The sequence below is a fragment of the Mastigoproctus giganteus genome, chromosome 2, assembly GCF_048544385.1.
Source record: "Mastigoproctus giganteus isolate SK-2022 chromosome 2, ASM4854438v1, whole genome shotgun sequence".
NCBI classification, from domain to species: domain Eukaryota; kingdom Metazoa; phylum Arthropoda; class Arachnida; order Uropygi; family Thelyphonidae; genus Mastigoproctus; species Mastigoproctus giganteus.
The window spans coordinates 84,443,778-84,459,867 of NC_143576.1; the positions used below are offsets into that span (position 1 = coordinate 84,443,778).

Genomic DNA, 16,090 nt, shown 5'->3' on the forward strand with positions numbered 1-16,090 from the left:
ACATCAAAAATAAATTCTGAGGAAAACTCAGCAAAGGAGTCTTGTTCCACCAGGGCATCACACCTGCTCATCTGTCATTTCCATGGCTGCACTGCATAAGTGCAGCTTCAAAATCTTGTTCCATCTTCCCATATTCACCATATCTTGTACTGTTGGACTTTCATGTATTTCCTAATATGAAAAAATTCCTAATTGGCATCCATTTTCCCACCAACAGCGATGTTATTGCTGTAGTGGATGCATTTCTGGAGGCCCAAGAGAAAACTTGCTTTGCAGCTGGAATCAACACATTGCAGTATCGATGGCAAAAGTGTAATTGCTCCAAAGGGGACTTTGTTGAAAAGTAATATGTTACTAGACTTCTCAAGTAAACCATTCATACTCAGGATACAAACTTTTCAAAGGCCCCTAGTACACACAAGTATCCATGAACCTGTTCCTGTTCTTACTAACCCTAACACTGCCCATGTTCTTAGTAACTCACTGTCCCATGAGTAACCCCCCACCTCAGCAGGCCTTATGATGTCTGAAACCTTGTTTTCCTGGCTACTGCATGTCCCAATGAAAGCAGTAAACAGTAATCACTTTTGTCTCTGCTTGTAACTGCTGTTGATCTATTAGTATTGTGTGCCCCACCTCCCACCTCTGAAGCCAGCTGTTTTCCTTATTAATCTAACACTGCCTTGATAGCATAAGCAAATATTCTTGCATCCTTCTATTTAAGTGTATCCTATCTCTGTAAAAACAGTATTTCTTGTTAACAAGCACTGACCTTAGAAAAATTCTGCCCTACAAGCTTTGCACAGTCTTTCCAGGGCCAAATTGAATGTCTAGGCATTCATTTAATCAATTAATGCCTAGACATTCAATTTAATATAACAGACTAATTGAATGCATGATGTACTCTCTCCTATTGTGTCTAGTTAGAATTGCAGTTGGACACCTTCAAATTTAATCCGAGCTCATGACTTTTTCTAAACATTGCCCTGTACCTCTTAAGTAAATCCTGAGATCTCCTACTCTTAATATCATTGGAACCAGCATGTACAATAGTATAATCTTTTCTCCCCTTAAAAGATGATATCTGCTCTTCAGTGTCAACTGTTGGCCCAATTCCATTTATCCTTTTTCCAAAATATATTTCCTCTTTTCCTGATGATTGAGTCACCAACAGTAACTACTTCCCATGGAGGATTTCGTTGTGTTGTGTGATACACTAGTATAGTATCCAGTTATTTTTTTTGGGTGGCTGGTTGCTCAATAGGTTCCTCTTTTAAATTTCTTGGAGTGTGTGAACCCTGTTCCTCATGTCCTCATATAAGTAGGTTTGTGTCTTGCATCCTCACTGATGATCATATAAAGAGTTTAGTTCTTATATGTCAGGATCGTCATCAAACTGCTGCTGCTGCTAATCCACAATTTGTTTCTTCCATTTACTGATGACAAATCTTGGGTGTATGGCTGTGGTTTGGATACAAAGTCCCAGTCCTCTCAGTGGAAGACTCTGTCTTCTCCAACAACCAAAAAAAAAGCAAGACTATCTTAATCAAGTGTGAAGATTATACTTATCTTATTTTATTTATTTATTTATTTTTTTTGATTTACAGGGAATTTTTCATTTTTATGAATTTGTTCCACACAGGCAAATAGTGAAACAGGAATACTGCAAAACAAATTTACAAAAATTAAGGGATGCTGGCAAAAAACTAGGCCACAGGGAATTATCATTTGCATCATGACAATTCCCTAACCACTTGGTGTTTTTCATTCAAGAATTTTTTGTGAGGCCCTCCTGCAATGTGGTCTTCCACTACCATATTCATCGAATTTAGTATCCTGTGATTTGTTTTGTTTGCCAAGCTTAAAGCCCCTCTTGAAAGGTCACAGATTTGGAACTACTGAAGAAATAATTCAAAACATGGCACAGGAACTATTAGCAATTCCAAAAGATATCTCGATATCTTGATAGCTAAGGTATAACGTAAAAATATAGCGGAATACGTATCACTGCATTAGCTTAGTATAGTATTGTATATATTCAAGTATAGTATAGTCAATTAATATTAAATTTATTAACCTTATTTAATTTTCATTGTTCACATCGTATCATAATTAATCACATTGTATTTAAATGGAAATCATGCCCGAGACTGGAGCAGCAAAGCAACATGCAAAAAGTAGCGGGAGTGCTTTGGCTCGGGGAAGGACCAATGAGTGCATTTTTCCAACGCATCACATCCAAAAAAATGTGCAACTTGTAAAATGTTTGCAGACTTTGCTCGAACAGGACGTGATCTAGCCAAGGAGAATGTTTTTGTGTGTACTAGATGCAGAGAGTGAGAAGAAATTAGACGGCAACTCAGCATTTTGATGGGTGTCTATGAAAGTTTGAAGAGTAGCAGATGCCCTCAAAGGAATTAAAATAGGAACCCATCAAGCTCTCAGCTGCCCAACTCAATGCCAGAGCTAACTCTTATGCATTAGGAAACACAGCGGCAATCTTCAGAGCAGAATGTGCTGGTCTCACAGGAGCTAGTTATTGTTGGTGATTCTATTGTCAGGGAGATGGGAAATATATTGTGCAAAAAGGATAGGTAGAATAGGAACAGGGTATGTCTGCCAGGGGCAAAAGTTGATGACATTGTAGAGCAGATATAAGCTAGTTTGTAATCAAGTCACAAAGGATGTTAGGCAAGCAAAGTCAGAGTATGAGAAATCTTAGGCAAAGGATGCAAAGAAAAACAGTAAAGACTTCTTTACTTATGTAAGCTAGAGAAGGATGGGGATGAATCAGATTGGTCCACTTGATATTGAAGATTCGATTATTGAGGATTCTGCTCAGGTAGCTAACAAACTGAATGAGTATTTTGCATCTACATTCACACATGAGGAATTTTGTAGGAAAGTGGAGGCCAGATGCTCATCAAACTCTAACAGGAAGTTAAAAGATTTTGTAATAACTAAGAGCAAAGTGGAGGAGAAATTGCTGAAGTTAAACATAAGTAAGGCACCTAGGGCAGATGGGATCTATCTAGTTATATTAATTATGAATCAACAGGGATTACCTTTATTTTAGATATAGGAAGCTTCTTTTCCAACCAACTCTTCTAGTCCAACTTGCTAATAATTCTTGGGGAAGGCGATATCAATTTTGCAAAACATGTGAGACGTCTTCCCCTCTGTCAGAACCATAGTGTTCAGACCGTTCTGACAGAGGGGAAGATGTCCCACATGTTTTGCAAAATTGATATCACCTTCCCCAAGAATTATTAGCGAGTAGGACTAGGAGAGTTGGTTAGAGAAGAAGCTTCCTATATTTAAAATAAAGTAATCCCTGTTGATTGATAATACAATAGAATATCGAGCACTTAATAGCTCTCTATTATCAAAGTTATATTAATGGAAGTTAGCAGGCCCTTTGCCTTGAATATGAGGGCATCCAAATGTATCCCCAATTCACCAAGGGGGATCAAAAGACAACACAAGAAATTACAGACCTGTTAGTTTAACTTCTGTTCTGGGGAAAATAATGGAGTCACTAGTTAAAGAAGCACCACAGAATAATCTAGATATGACTGCAGTTATAGTTCAGACACAGCTGGATTTTGTAAGGGAAAGTCTTGTCTGACCAATTTGATTGGATACTATAATGTGGTCACAAAGGAACTGGATGCAAAAATAATTTTGATATCATATACTTGGATTTTAGGAAAGCTTTGATACTGTTGCACATGGAAGACATTTGGAGCAATATAGCATTAAGGGCAAGTTGCTACAATGGATAAAAAGATGGTTGAGTAGGAGGAAACAGAGAGTGGTAATTAAGGGACACTGCTCTTCATGGACTGTTATTAGTGGAGTTCCCCGGGGGTCTGTGTTGGACCCATTGTTGTTTTTTTGTATTTATCAATGATATTGATGAAGGTATATCAGGCTTAATGTCCAAGTTTGCAGATTATATGAAGGTTGGTAGGGTTGTTACAGTAAGGGCATTATGCTACTGCAACAGGATCTAGAAAATTTGAGCTGATGGGCTGAGAGGTGGCAAATGAAGTTTAACATTGACAAATGCAAAGTACTATATATGAGTAGCAGTAACCACAGAGTAACATGCCAACTGTGCAATACTACACTCAGGGTAGTGGAGAATAAAAAAGACCTGGTGATAATTGTGCAGTCAGATATGAAGTTTTCTAAGCAGTGCAGACAGGCTGCAAGAGTAGCTAATTGGGTCTTGTCAATGATATATAGGAATTTTGCTTGCAGGGATAATGAAGTGATTATCCCCTTGTATAAGGCAATGGTCAAACCACACCTTGAGTATTGCATACAGGTCTGGAGACCTCATTTTAGGAAAGATTATTGAGCTACTAGAATTAGTACAGAGAAGGGCAATGAGATTAATGCGTGGAACAAAGGGTTGCTTTTACCAAGATAGGCTTACTTTTGGAGTGAATGGATGGATATAATGGAAAGTGTTTTTTTTTTTTTTTTATTGCTGATGCTATATAAACTTACTTTTTTGCATCATATGTCTCTAGTAATGCCAATGCTCAAGCATAACAGGAATACATCCAGAAGTTGCAGAAGTAATGGAATTATCGTATTCAGTTGAGTAAGCACTTACGCCACTTCGAAGGAGATCCATCCAAACAGCTGGTAGCCTCATCATTTCCCAAATTATTGATCACCCTGTGCATAAATTTCAAATTTCAGATTAGGGCATACACACTTCCTTTAGTGAATGACTTTTAACAGACTAGAAACCTAGCTCCCTTCTCTCATAGGATAAATCCATTCTATAATTTGATTACAACAGTTTCCTTTATGTCCTAGGTAATGGCAAAGATATATGAGTATTTTAGAATACAGACGTAAAACTGTTTTTTTCCTTATATTCCAAATAGCTTCTTTCTTTAAGAATTCTAATACTCTTTTTTTGGAATTTGAATCTTAAACATTACAGTTTACTTCCTTAGTTGCTAGCAGATTTGTATGGCTCTGCATCCATTAGATATGGTTGCTCTTTTGTTTAAAACACATGCATTTTACCTTAATTACAGTATTGAAATCAGTACATAGCTACCACTTCATCATCACAAAGCTGAATAACTGTCAAAATCCATATTAAATTAAATCATGAGTATGAGTTATGCATTATGGAAGCCATAGCACATCAGAATGTGCATTAGAAGATAGGCACTACAGGAATACTCTACAGGAATACCAGAATTCCTGTAGAGTATCCAAATATCTAAAACATGAGCATGGTATTGTTCATGTGTGCATTTAGGTAGCTGATTAGCTACATTGTTAATTAGCTAAGTAGCTTATTGACAATGGTCTCTGAAAAGTAGGTTCACTTATTGCCTTACCATTCATGCCTAATTATATTTTTGTTGCATCTTTTTCTTTTTGGTTTTCAATTCTTTACACTTCTTCCTGATGATTTACTCCACTGCCTGAAATTGCTTTCAGAATAAGTAATGTATATTTAGCAGTCCACCAGTTTATTTTACTTCTATTTTAATTTTTCCACAATATAAAAAAATAGCTATGCAGCTATCAGAGGTGAGTAACTTACATTAGAAAAATTTCGCTAATTTATTCTATTATCACAGAATTTTTACTATCTATTTCAGGATTAGTTTAAAGTGCTTTTAATTATTTTAATAATTTAAAACTTTTTTGAACTACTAAAATAATTAGTACAGTGGGAACTTGTGTAACAAAAGTATGTTTTGTGATATATATATATTTTTTTTATGTAAAATAATTTTATTTTCAATTCTTAGGAGAATGAACCATTGCTTGAAAGTAAGGACTTTCATCTTTGCCATGAAGACATTGAAAAGTACAAACATTTTTTCTCAGAATTGCATGAACAATCAGATGTATGTATAGTTTCATAACCATTCCTTGTTTTATTCTGTTTATTGTATTGATTATAAGTTGCATATTAATTAAATTTCTAGTCATAATAATTTTTTACATATTTTTCATTATATGTGGTTCTCAAATGAATAATAAATTAGTTTCTAAAGTAAGGGCCTTCAAATGCCAGCTGATATAGTGAACAGGTGATATTCCAAAGTGATTGCTATAGAGTTTGGATAGTTGCTAATTCCCTGGATTTGCTTTTTTGAGCACTTCTCTATTGTCTTTTTGCAAAAACTTCTCTATTCTGTCTTTTTGCAAAAACAAAGTTTTACTTGGTCTTTTTTCTTTTTTTGGGGAGGAAAAAAAAAAAAAAAGCTGAATTACTTTAAAATTAAAATTTTAAAAAATCTGTAAATTTCTTATTTCTGTTAGTGAATATGGCCATGATAAAAACCTGAAGGTTGAGGGTGGTTTACCATAATAGTTCAGTAAGCCATTAAGAAAGAAAAAAATTAATCGACAGATTTTTTTTATTTCCAATGCAATACATATGTTATGATTGCTATAGAATTTGCATAGTTGCTAACTCCCTGGTAAAATAGAGTCAGAAAGACAGATTATCCATTGTAAATGAATAATCTGTCTTTTTGACTCTAATTGATGGAGGACTGTGTTATGCATGCATGCATTTATTATTCTTGTGACTTAAACCAGCAATGCATTCTGGAAAAGCTTGTGTTAGTCGAATTTGTGCTATTCAGATCATTTTTTCCCTATACATACAATGTTTTAATGGAAGGTTGTGTTCAGAGTGACAAACCTCAAGTTATTGTAGAAAATAGATTTTAATACTAAGTTAGCAATAAAGTAGTATAAAAATATATATATGAATAGAAGTTAGTCTAAATAACAAAATTTAACAAGGTAAAATGGTAAATAGTTAAAATCTTACCTCCAAAAATGTGACACTAAAAATTATTTAATCACTTACTCCCAGAAGTTCTTAAACTTTAGTTGGTTCCATACCCGATTTTTTTTTTTTTTTTTTTGAGTTATTTGGAAAACGTTATATGCCAAGGCATATACATACCTCCGAAGATTAGTAATTTTGCATAGCTGCCAACTCGATTTGATTTACGATAAAGACTCCATCTTTTTTTATTCAATTTCACCCCTTCTCCATCTCACCATTGTAATATGATTTGTTACGAAGAATTTATCTGTCTTTTTTTTCAAAAACAACAGAAAAAAAAAAAAAAAAAGAGTAAAACTATATTAAAATTGGAAGTTTTAAAAGTACTGCAAATTTCTGCTTATTTCGTTAACAAGTTAGGAGTCACATGTGCTAGGCTACATTACTATTGTAAAGTCCGAATAATAGTGTTGTTCTGTGTATAAGGTGTATATGGTTTGAGCAGGCCTAATACTGATGGGATACTTCCACTTGCTCAGAATAACACTATTATTCTTATCAGGGGGCATAGATTCAAATTGAGGAAAGACAGTTGTAGAAGAGATGTGTGGAAGTTTGCCTTTAGCCAGCTAGTAGTTGATTGCTGGAACAGACTTCCATCTGTTGTTGTGGAAGTTGATAGCTTAAATAAATTTACGGCTGAACTAGAGAAACATTTGGAGTGACCGGATGGGTGAAACGGGAAGGGGTTTTTTTTTTTTTTTGGCTGATGCTCTATAAGCTTGCTTTCTTGCATCATATGCCTCAACTAATGCTAATCTCTCTGATCCCTCTTTGTAAATATATACGCACATTCCAGTCGATGGGAACTTCAACTGAATCCAAAGATGCTCTCATAATTATGGCTAAGAGTTTGTTTGCCTCCTTTAATATAACTGGATAGATACCATCCATCGCACCTTCTTTTTTTTGCATTTAGCTTTGGCAGTTTCTCTTCCACCTTTTCTCTCAGTTTTTACGAAAAAAATCATTTAGCTCCTTGGCAAGGTTTGATAAATTTCTAGCACCCACTTCCCTAAAGAATTTCTTATGTGTGTATGTAGATGCTGAGCTTGTCAGCAACCTGAACAGGATCATCAACAGTTGAATCATCGATATCAAATGGACTTATATGATTCATCTCCTTACTTCTAGTGTTTATATAAGTAAAGAAGTCTTTGCTATTTTTCTTTGCATCCTTTGCCAAAGTTTTCTCATAATCTGCCTTAGCTTGCCTAATATCCTTAGTTAAGCAAACTAAGGAAAGCTTGATTACAGACTTGATTATATCTACCATGTGTCACTTGATAATTTATATGCATACAATGCATTTTTCTTCTTTGCAACTAGTCTGATTAATTCATATGACATGCATTTATATCTAAGCCTTGAACAGTATTTTCTAGTTGGTATGAATAGCCTAATAGCTTCTATGATTATTTCCTTGAATGCTTCTCATTTAGAAATTGCTGATGGTAACATCATTAGATGGTCCCACTGCATAGAATTTAAAAACTCTCTGAAACCAATATAGTCACCTCTATGAAAGTAAAAACCCTTACCTTTACCCTTGATGGTAGTGATATCTTTAAGTAAATTCCACATTTATACACTGTGATCGCTGCCACACCTAGTGGTTCTTTTATCTTCAGATTCTTAATCCTTGAATAATCAGATCAAGAGTATTACCATCTATTTTTTGCCTCGCTAACATCTGTTATAGAAAATAGTCATTCAATAAATTCATAGAATTTTCTCTAGCGTGTGAGTGACCAACTCACAAGTTCCAGTCAATATCTGGAAAGTTAAAATCCACATTATAAGATATTTTAATTTACTGGCCCACTCTATTTCTATGTGCAGTTGATTGTTTTACTCATTAGGCCTATAACATGCTCCTACTCTTGTTTTTACTTCCATTGGCTACCCATGTCAGCAGGTTGCATTGCCTTATATTTTATGTTCTTCATAACTAAGAGCATAGCCCCCCTTCCTGCCTGTTCTTTCTGTACACATTGTACTCCCCATATTCAAATTCTTCTGCATCCTTTATATCTGAGTGACATCACTCTGATATCCCCACAATTCTATTTGGAATAAGGTTGACGGGTATATTTGTCTCAGGAGTACTAGGTAGGAGCCTTCATTAATTCATTTCTCTGATTAAATCTTTTCTTTAGATAGATTCTTTCTTTATCCATCACACAAATTGATTCATGGTGAACTTGCTCACTCAAGATATTGGTATTGGCAGATGATGCAAGAAATCTTATTTAGTATCAGCAAAAAAAAACTTCTCACATCACCTGGCCATTCCTTCTGAGAGTTTTTGTAGTTCTTCCTTGAATTTAATCAAACTTCCTACTTGCAGAACAACAGATGGAAGTGTGTTTCTACAATCAACCACCTGCCCAGCTGAAAACAAACTTCTGCACATCTATTTGCAACCATCCTTCCTCAATTTGAATTTATGACCCTTTGTGTATTTCATAAGAGGAAGAATATCATTGCCATTGAGCTTGCTCAATATACTTATATCCTTATTTTCCAAAGACTACCAATACCACAAAGAAACTGTTGATGCCATTCTATCTTCTAATTTATAGTGTTTTTATATTAGTAAAATAATAAGAGGAGTTTACCTCAATATAGTGCGTAGAACACTTCTGTATGATACCCTCCAGAAATTAAAACGGAAAAAACGAAAAAATTGAAAAACTTACCGGTACATTAGAGTAAAATATAAATAATTAAATAATCAATTTAACACAATTCAAATCAATTTAAAACAATTAAAAATCAAATTAACGCAATTAAAAGAATCTAACGAAAATATTCAAAACGATTTTCCTTCCTGAAGCTGACAACGCTTTTCGACCGTATGTCGTGATCACAGGAATGAAAATTCCTGTGATCACGACATTGAGTGAGATATATATATATATATGCATATATATATCTCACTCAATGTAAACACAACTCATTTAACTCTTTGTGTATTTTTGTTAGTTGCTGTGAACCATTTTGGCCTCAGCTATAGCAAGCATGATATCACCAGTTAATGTTTATGTAATTCTTTGTCAGGCATAACAAATATATTAATGGATATTTATTTATTGATGTTAAACTTGAATAGTTAAGTAAGTCGGAGTGCCTTATTAAGGGATATTTCAATCTACCACTGATTGATTATAATTCATGGATAGGTAACTTGACCTGTGAGATAAATTTTTGAACCAACTTGATGGATTATCTGTATCAGTATGACAAGGAATTTGAATATATATAATCTGGGCATCAACATTTATACAAGTTCAGAAACTGTTAGTGGTAAGTGACCATAAAGCTCTAAAGCAGATGGTGGAAAATGAGATTTTGATTGTCAAAATTTGAGAAATTATGGTCATCACTGATTAAAGAACAAATGTGACTAAAGAATGGAAGCTAGCTGGAATTGTGAACATTAAAATCACCAAGGAAAATTACCTCATTGTTAGGAAAGTTGGACTGGAGAAAGTCAAGTTGCAAAGAGAGGAAATCAAAGAACTCCAAGTGATTAGTGGAGTTGGGAGAACATTAGAGACAACTGATGAATTTGACAGAATGAGGTAGAGAGATTTTAAGCCAGAGAAGATCGAAAAGAGGAGATTCTAAAATAAAAAGTCTGACTGGGAATATTGGAACGGACATATGCACAAGTACCACCTTTGAGGTAAAATGAATAATACAGCGAATATTTTGGGCAACTAAGATGAGCAGTAGTTGAATCAACTGATAACTGAGATTCTGTCAGAAAAAGTACATGGGGTTTCGCAGACTGCAAGTGGAAATGGACATCGTTGAGATTAGAACTGAGACCATGTATATAGGAAGTGTTTGGGAGGTTTGTTCTTTTTTCAGATAAGTTTGCAGTATTACTTTTACAATTCATGGTGTGTTCAATAGTAAGAAAAAGTGGGGGACATGCTGTATGAAGTAATGAAATTTTTGGATATCACGTACACATGGTAAGAATATACCCAGATCTTTGACATAACGTGGCCTCGACAATATCCTCTGCATACACACTTGGACTCCCTCCAGTCACTATCTGGCAGAGTAGTGGTAGTACAATTATACACTAGAAACAGTTGGCAAAACTGTTTCTAGTGTATGATCCAGAAGAATCCTAGAGTTACCAATAGGTTTGGTCTGGTGTACTAACTAGCAACTGGCCTGTGAACACGTTATAGAGCTGTACCCTCGAAATGTAAGGAAGTTTGGATCTCGCCATGATGTCCATAGTTACCTCAAAAGACACATACTGCACATTAGAAGAGATGGGGGAAGGGCTGACTGGAACATAGCTCTGAAGACTAAACATGGGTTCCACCGTTTGAAGCTTCCAATAAGCAAAGTGGTGGTATTGCACTGGTAGATGAGAGTCATCTACCACCTAGTATTGACTAGTAACACAGAGGGGTAGCATTTCTCCATGTTGCAGCACACCTCGACCCCTGCTTTCGTTGGTTCATACCTGGGTGGTCACCCACAGTGTGCTTGTACTTGCAGGTTATACCCAGGATTACTAACAGTCCCACCATCGTGAAGGTGCAAGCAGAGGATTTGGCTGTCACAGACCATCTGGACTTCGCCGAAATTGGGTCCACTTGACTTGTGTGTCACCCGAATATCAGTTCCATCAGCGTTTTAGACTCCCAAGTAGCAAGTACAGCTTGTCTAGCATATCTAAGAATGTCTGCCACACCCTCAAGGACCAATGGTAAGAATGTACTTAGCTACTTGAAGTAACGTGGCCTTAACAACTTCCCCCACATACACACTACTCGGACTCCTTCCACTCACTATCTGGCAGAGTAGAAGCAGCAAGCTTATACACTAACTGATTCAGAAGCCTCCTAGAGAGTTGCCAATAGCATTAGCATTAGTAGAGGCATTTGATGCAAGAAAGCAAGCTTATGCAGCATCAGCAAAAAAAAAAAAAAAAAAAAACCCACTTCCACTTCACCCCTCTGTTCGTTCAAAATACCTGTCCAGCTGAGCCTTAAACTTATTTAGGCTATCAACCTCCACTACAAGGGATGGAAGTCTGTTCCACCAACCAACCACCCGCTGGCTAAAGGCAAATTTCCGCACGTCTATCCTACATCTGTCTTTCCTCAATTTGAATTTATGCCCTCTCAGGTGATTATTCTGAGCTAGAGGAAGAATCCCATCAGCATTGAGCATGCTCAAACCATTCAAGGCTTTATACACCTCTATCAGATCACCTCGCTGGTGCCTAGTCTCCAGACACTGTAATATGCAAAACTTAAGCCTTTCTTCGTAAGAGCACCCCTTTGTTCCATTCACTAATCTTGTTGCCCTTCTCTGTACTCGTTCCAGCAGCTCTACATCCTTCTTGAAATGAGGCCTCCAGACCTATATAGAGTACTCAAGGTGTGGCCTGACCATTGCCTTATACAAGGGAATAATCACCTCCTTAACCCTGCTAGAAAAATTCCTGTATATCATTGACAATACTCCATGAGCTACTCTTGCAGCCCGTCTGCACTGCTCAGAGAACTTCATATCTGCCTGCACAACCACCCCCAAGTCCCTTTCATTCTCTACCACTGTCAGTGTAGTACCACAGAGTTGATACGTTGCTCTGGGGTTGCTGTTTCCCATGTGTAGTACTTTACATTGTCAATGTTAAACTTCATTTGCCACCTCTCAGCCCATCTGCTCAACCTTTCCAGATCCTGTTGCAGCAGCATAGTGTCAGTAGTGTCCTTGACAACCCTGCCAACCTTTGTATCATCTGCAAACTTGGACATTAAGCTTGATATACCATCATCAATATCATTTATAAATACAGAAAACAATAATGGACCCAACACTGAGCCCTGAGGGACTCCACTAATAATATTAGTCCACGATGAGCAGTGTCCATTGATTACCACTCTCTGTCTTCTCCCCCTCAACCACCCCTTTATCCATAGCAGCAATTTGCCTCCAATGTCACACTGTTCCAAATTTGTGTAGCAGTCTTCCATGTGCAACAGTATCAAAAGCCTTTCTAAGATCCAAGTATATAATATCAAAGCTATTCCCTGCATCCAGTTTTTTTTTGAGACTGCATCATAGTATCCAATCAAATTGGTCAGGCAAGACTTCCCCTTAACAAAACCATGCTGTGTCCGAGCTATAACTGAATTCTTCTCTAGATGATCCTGCAGTGCTTCTTTAACCAGTGCCTCCATTAATTTTCCTGGAACAGAAGTTAAGCTCACAGGTCTATAATTACTTGTGTCAGCCTTTGATCCGCCTTTGTGAATTGGGGTCACATTTGCACATTTCCAGTCTATGGGTACCTCCCCTGAGTCCAAGGAAGCTCTCATAATTATGGCTAAGGGTTTGCTTACTTCCTTTGCTGCCTCCTTTAATATAACTGGATAGATCCCATCCACCCCGGGTGCCTTTCTTGATTTTATCTTCAACAGTTTCTCCTCCACTTTACTCCCAGTTATTTCAAGATTCTGTAGCTTACTGCTAGAGTTGAATACACCTCTGGCATTCCCCTCGCTGAATAACTCCTCATGTGTGAATGTCGATGCAAAATATTCATTTAGTTTGTTAGCTACCTGAGCAGGATCATCAACAGTTGACCGATCAATATCAAGTGGACCAATCTGATTCATCCCCTTCCTTCTAGAGTTTACATAAGTAAAGAATTCTTTGCTGTTTTTCTTTGCATCCCTTGCCAAGGATTTCTCATAATCTGCCTTTGCCTGCCTAATCTCCTTTGTAACTTGGTTGCATATCAACTTGTATCTATCATAGGCTTCTGTGTCATGTGTTAATTTGTAAGTATCCCATGCATTTTTCTTCTCTGCCATATGCCTCATTAGTTCATCTGACATCCATTTTGGCCTAAACCTTGAGCAATATTTCTTAGTTGGCATGTAAAGCCTAGTAACTTCCCAGATAAGTTCTTTGAATGCTTTCCATTTTGAATTTGCTGTTGGTAACATCATCAGTTGGTCCCACTGTATAGAATTTAAATACTGCCTCAGTCCATCGTAGTCGCCTTTACGGAAGCAATAACCCTTCCCTTTACCCCTAATGGTAGTTACCTCTTTGAGTAAATCCCACTTCAGCACACTGTGATCACTGCCACCTAGTGGTTCATTTATCTGCAGATTCTTAATGCATGAAGAATCACTGCTGATAATCAAATCAAGAGTATTACTCCCTCTAGTTGCCTCCCGAACATGCTGATGTAGAAAACAATCATCCAATAAATCCACAAAAGCCCTGCTAGTGTGTGAGTGACCAGCCCCCAAATTCAGTCAATATCTGGGAAATTAAAATCTCCCATTATAAGACTCTCTGATTTACTGGCCCACTCTATTTCCCTGTACAGTTTCTTATTATACTCTTCAGAGTCATTAGGCCTATAGCACACTCCTACTCTCAATTTTGATCTCCCAATGCTTATGTCACACCAAACTGACTCAACACTGCACTGTCCAGCGATGTCGACTGGCTTCACTTCCTTGGTTTTTATGTGTTTCTTAACTAATAGCATAACCCCCTCCTCCCTTCCTATCCTGTCTATCCTTTCTGTAGACGTTGTACTCCCTAAATTCCAGTTCTGCATCCCTTATATCTGTGTGACACCACGTCTCTGATATCCCAACAATATCTGCCTTTGATGTTTTGAGCAATACCTCAAATTCATCAAATTTATTTACTAAACTCCTAGCATTGGTGTACACGCAAGTATACCTGCACCTGTTTCTATTCTTAGCTACCCTAACACAACCCATGTGTTTACTTGTACCGCAATGGCTCCCAGCAGTCTCTGAAATATCATGCATCTTGTTTTTCAGGATTCTGCTCATTCTAATAGAAGCAGTGCAAGAATCTCTTTCACCTCTGCCAGTGGCTACTGTCAATCTATTGGTCTTTGTCTCCCCCCAAGCTAGCAATTTTCCGACCCACCTAACACTGCCTATATAGCATCAGCAAATATTCTTGCACCCTTTCTATTTAAGTATATCCCATCCCTGTAGAAGCAATCTCTCCTGTTAACAAGTACAGTCCAGGCTGAAAGAAATTCTACCCCTTGAGCCTTGCACAATCTTTCCAGGGCCGAATTGATCGACAAGGCTCTCATCATATACTCCCTCCTATCGTGTCTGGGCAGAATTGCAGACACTTTCAAATTCAACCCTAATTCTCGGCTTTTGTTCAACAGTGACCTGTACTTGTTAAGTAATTCTGCCGGTCTCCTACTCTTAATATCATTAGTGCCAACGTGTACAACTATATCACCTTTTGTGCCCTTAAAAGATGATATTCGCTCTACAACGTCATCAACCTTTGCCCCTGGCAGACATACCCTGGTCCTGTTCCACCTATCCTTTTTACAAAGCATGTTCCCCGTTTCCCTGACAATAGAGTCACCACCAACTACTAGTTCCTTCGGGACCAACGCATTCTGCCTTGGGGGTTGCCTCTGTGTCACGTGATGCCCAAGTGCAAGCTCTGGTGTTGATGTGGGCAGCTGAGAGCTTGATGGGCCCCTCAATTTAGTTTCTTCGAGGGCATCCACCCTATCCTTCAAGCTCTCATATAGGCCCACAAGAACGCTGAGTTGTTGCCTGATATCGATGCACTCCTTGCATCGCGCGCACATACAAAGACATCCCCCATGGCAGTATCATGTCCCGTACCCGATTGCTCTGCAAACATCAAGCAAACAGTGCATTTTATAAGGCTGTGAGTCAGAGGACAACTGCCCCCCTCAGTTCTGCTCTGAGCCACAGCACTTCCATTAGCTTGAGCCTTTTGCTTTGCTGCTCTGGTCTGAGTCATGATTCTATTAATTTATTAATTAATTATAATTAATTATGTTATGTTATTAATTATGTTAAATATAATTAATTATATTACATTTGTAATCTAAGTCGTTATATGTATTTATTTAAAAGTACAATTTAACTGCTAACGAAGTTCAACTAACGCTATCTAGTACGGTATATAACTATCGTATCACAAAGACGGGAAAGTTACGAACGGTAAATCTACGGACACTTAAGTATTAATTAACTTTCAAATCTCGCTGTCTCAATTCAGAATAAACTATCGATCCTTACTAGGTCTATAAGCTACTTACAGAAATAATTCAATGTAAAAAATATTCAATCAAGCGGCTAAATATGGCTAAAGAACTTCTCGTTCAGAGGAGTTGCAAACACGTGGATACCC

General features: G+C 37.2%; 1 protein-coding gene across 1 annotated transcript in view; it reads left to right on the forward strand.

Moving 5' to 3' along the window:
* LOC150089381 (cytosolic carboxypeptidase 1-like) overlaps positions 1-16,090 on the forward strand; it is a 669,910-nt gene that overhangs the window by 347,821 nt on the left and 305,999 nt on the right. The window contains exon 12 of the mRNA XM_090389963.1: positions 5,796-5,894. Coding sequence (XP_090246089.1) covers positions 5,796-5,894 — 99 coding nt within the window. The remainder of the gene's footprint in view (positions 1-5,795; positions 5,895-16,090) is intronic.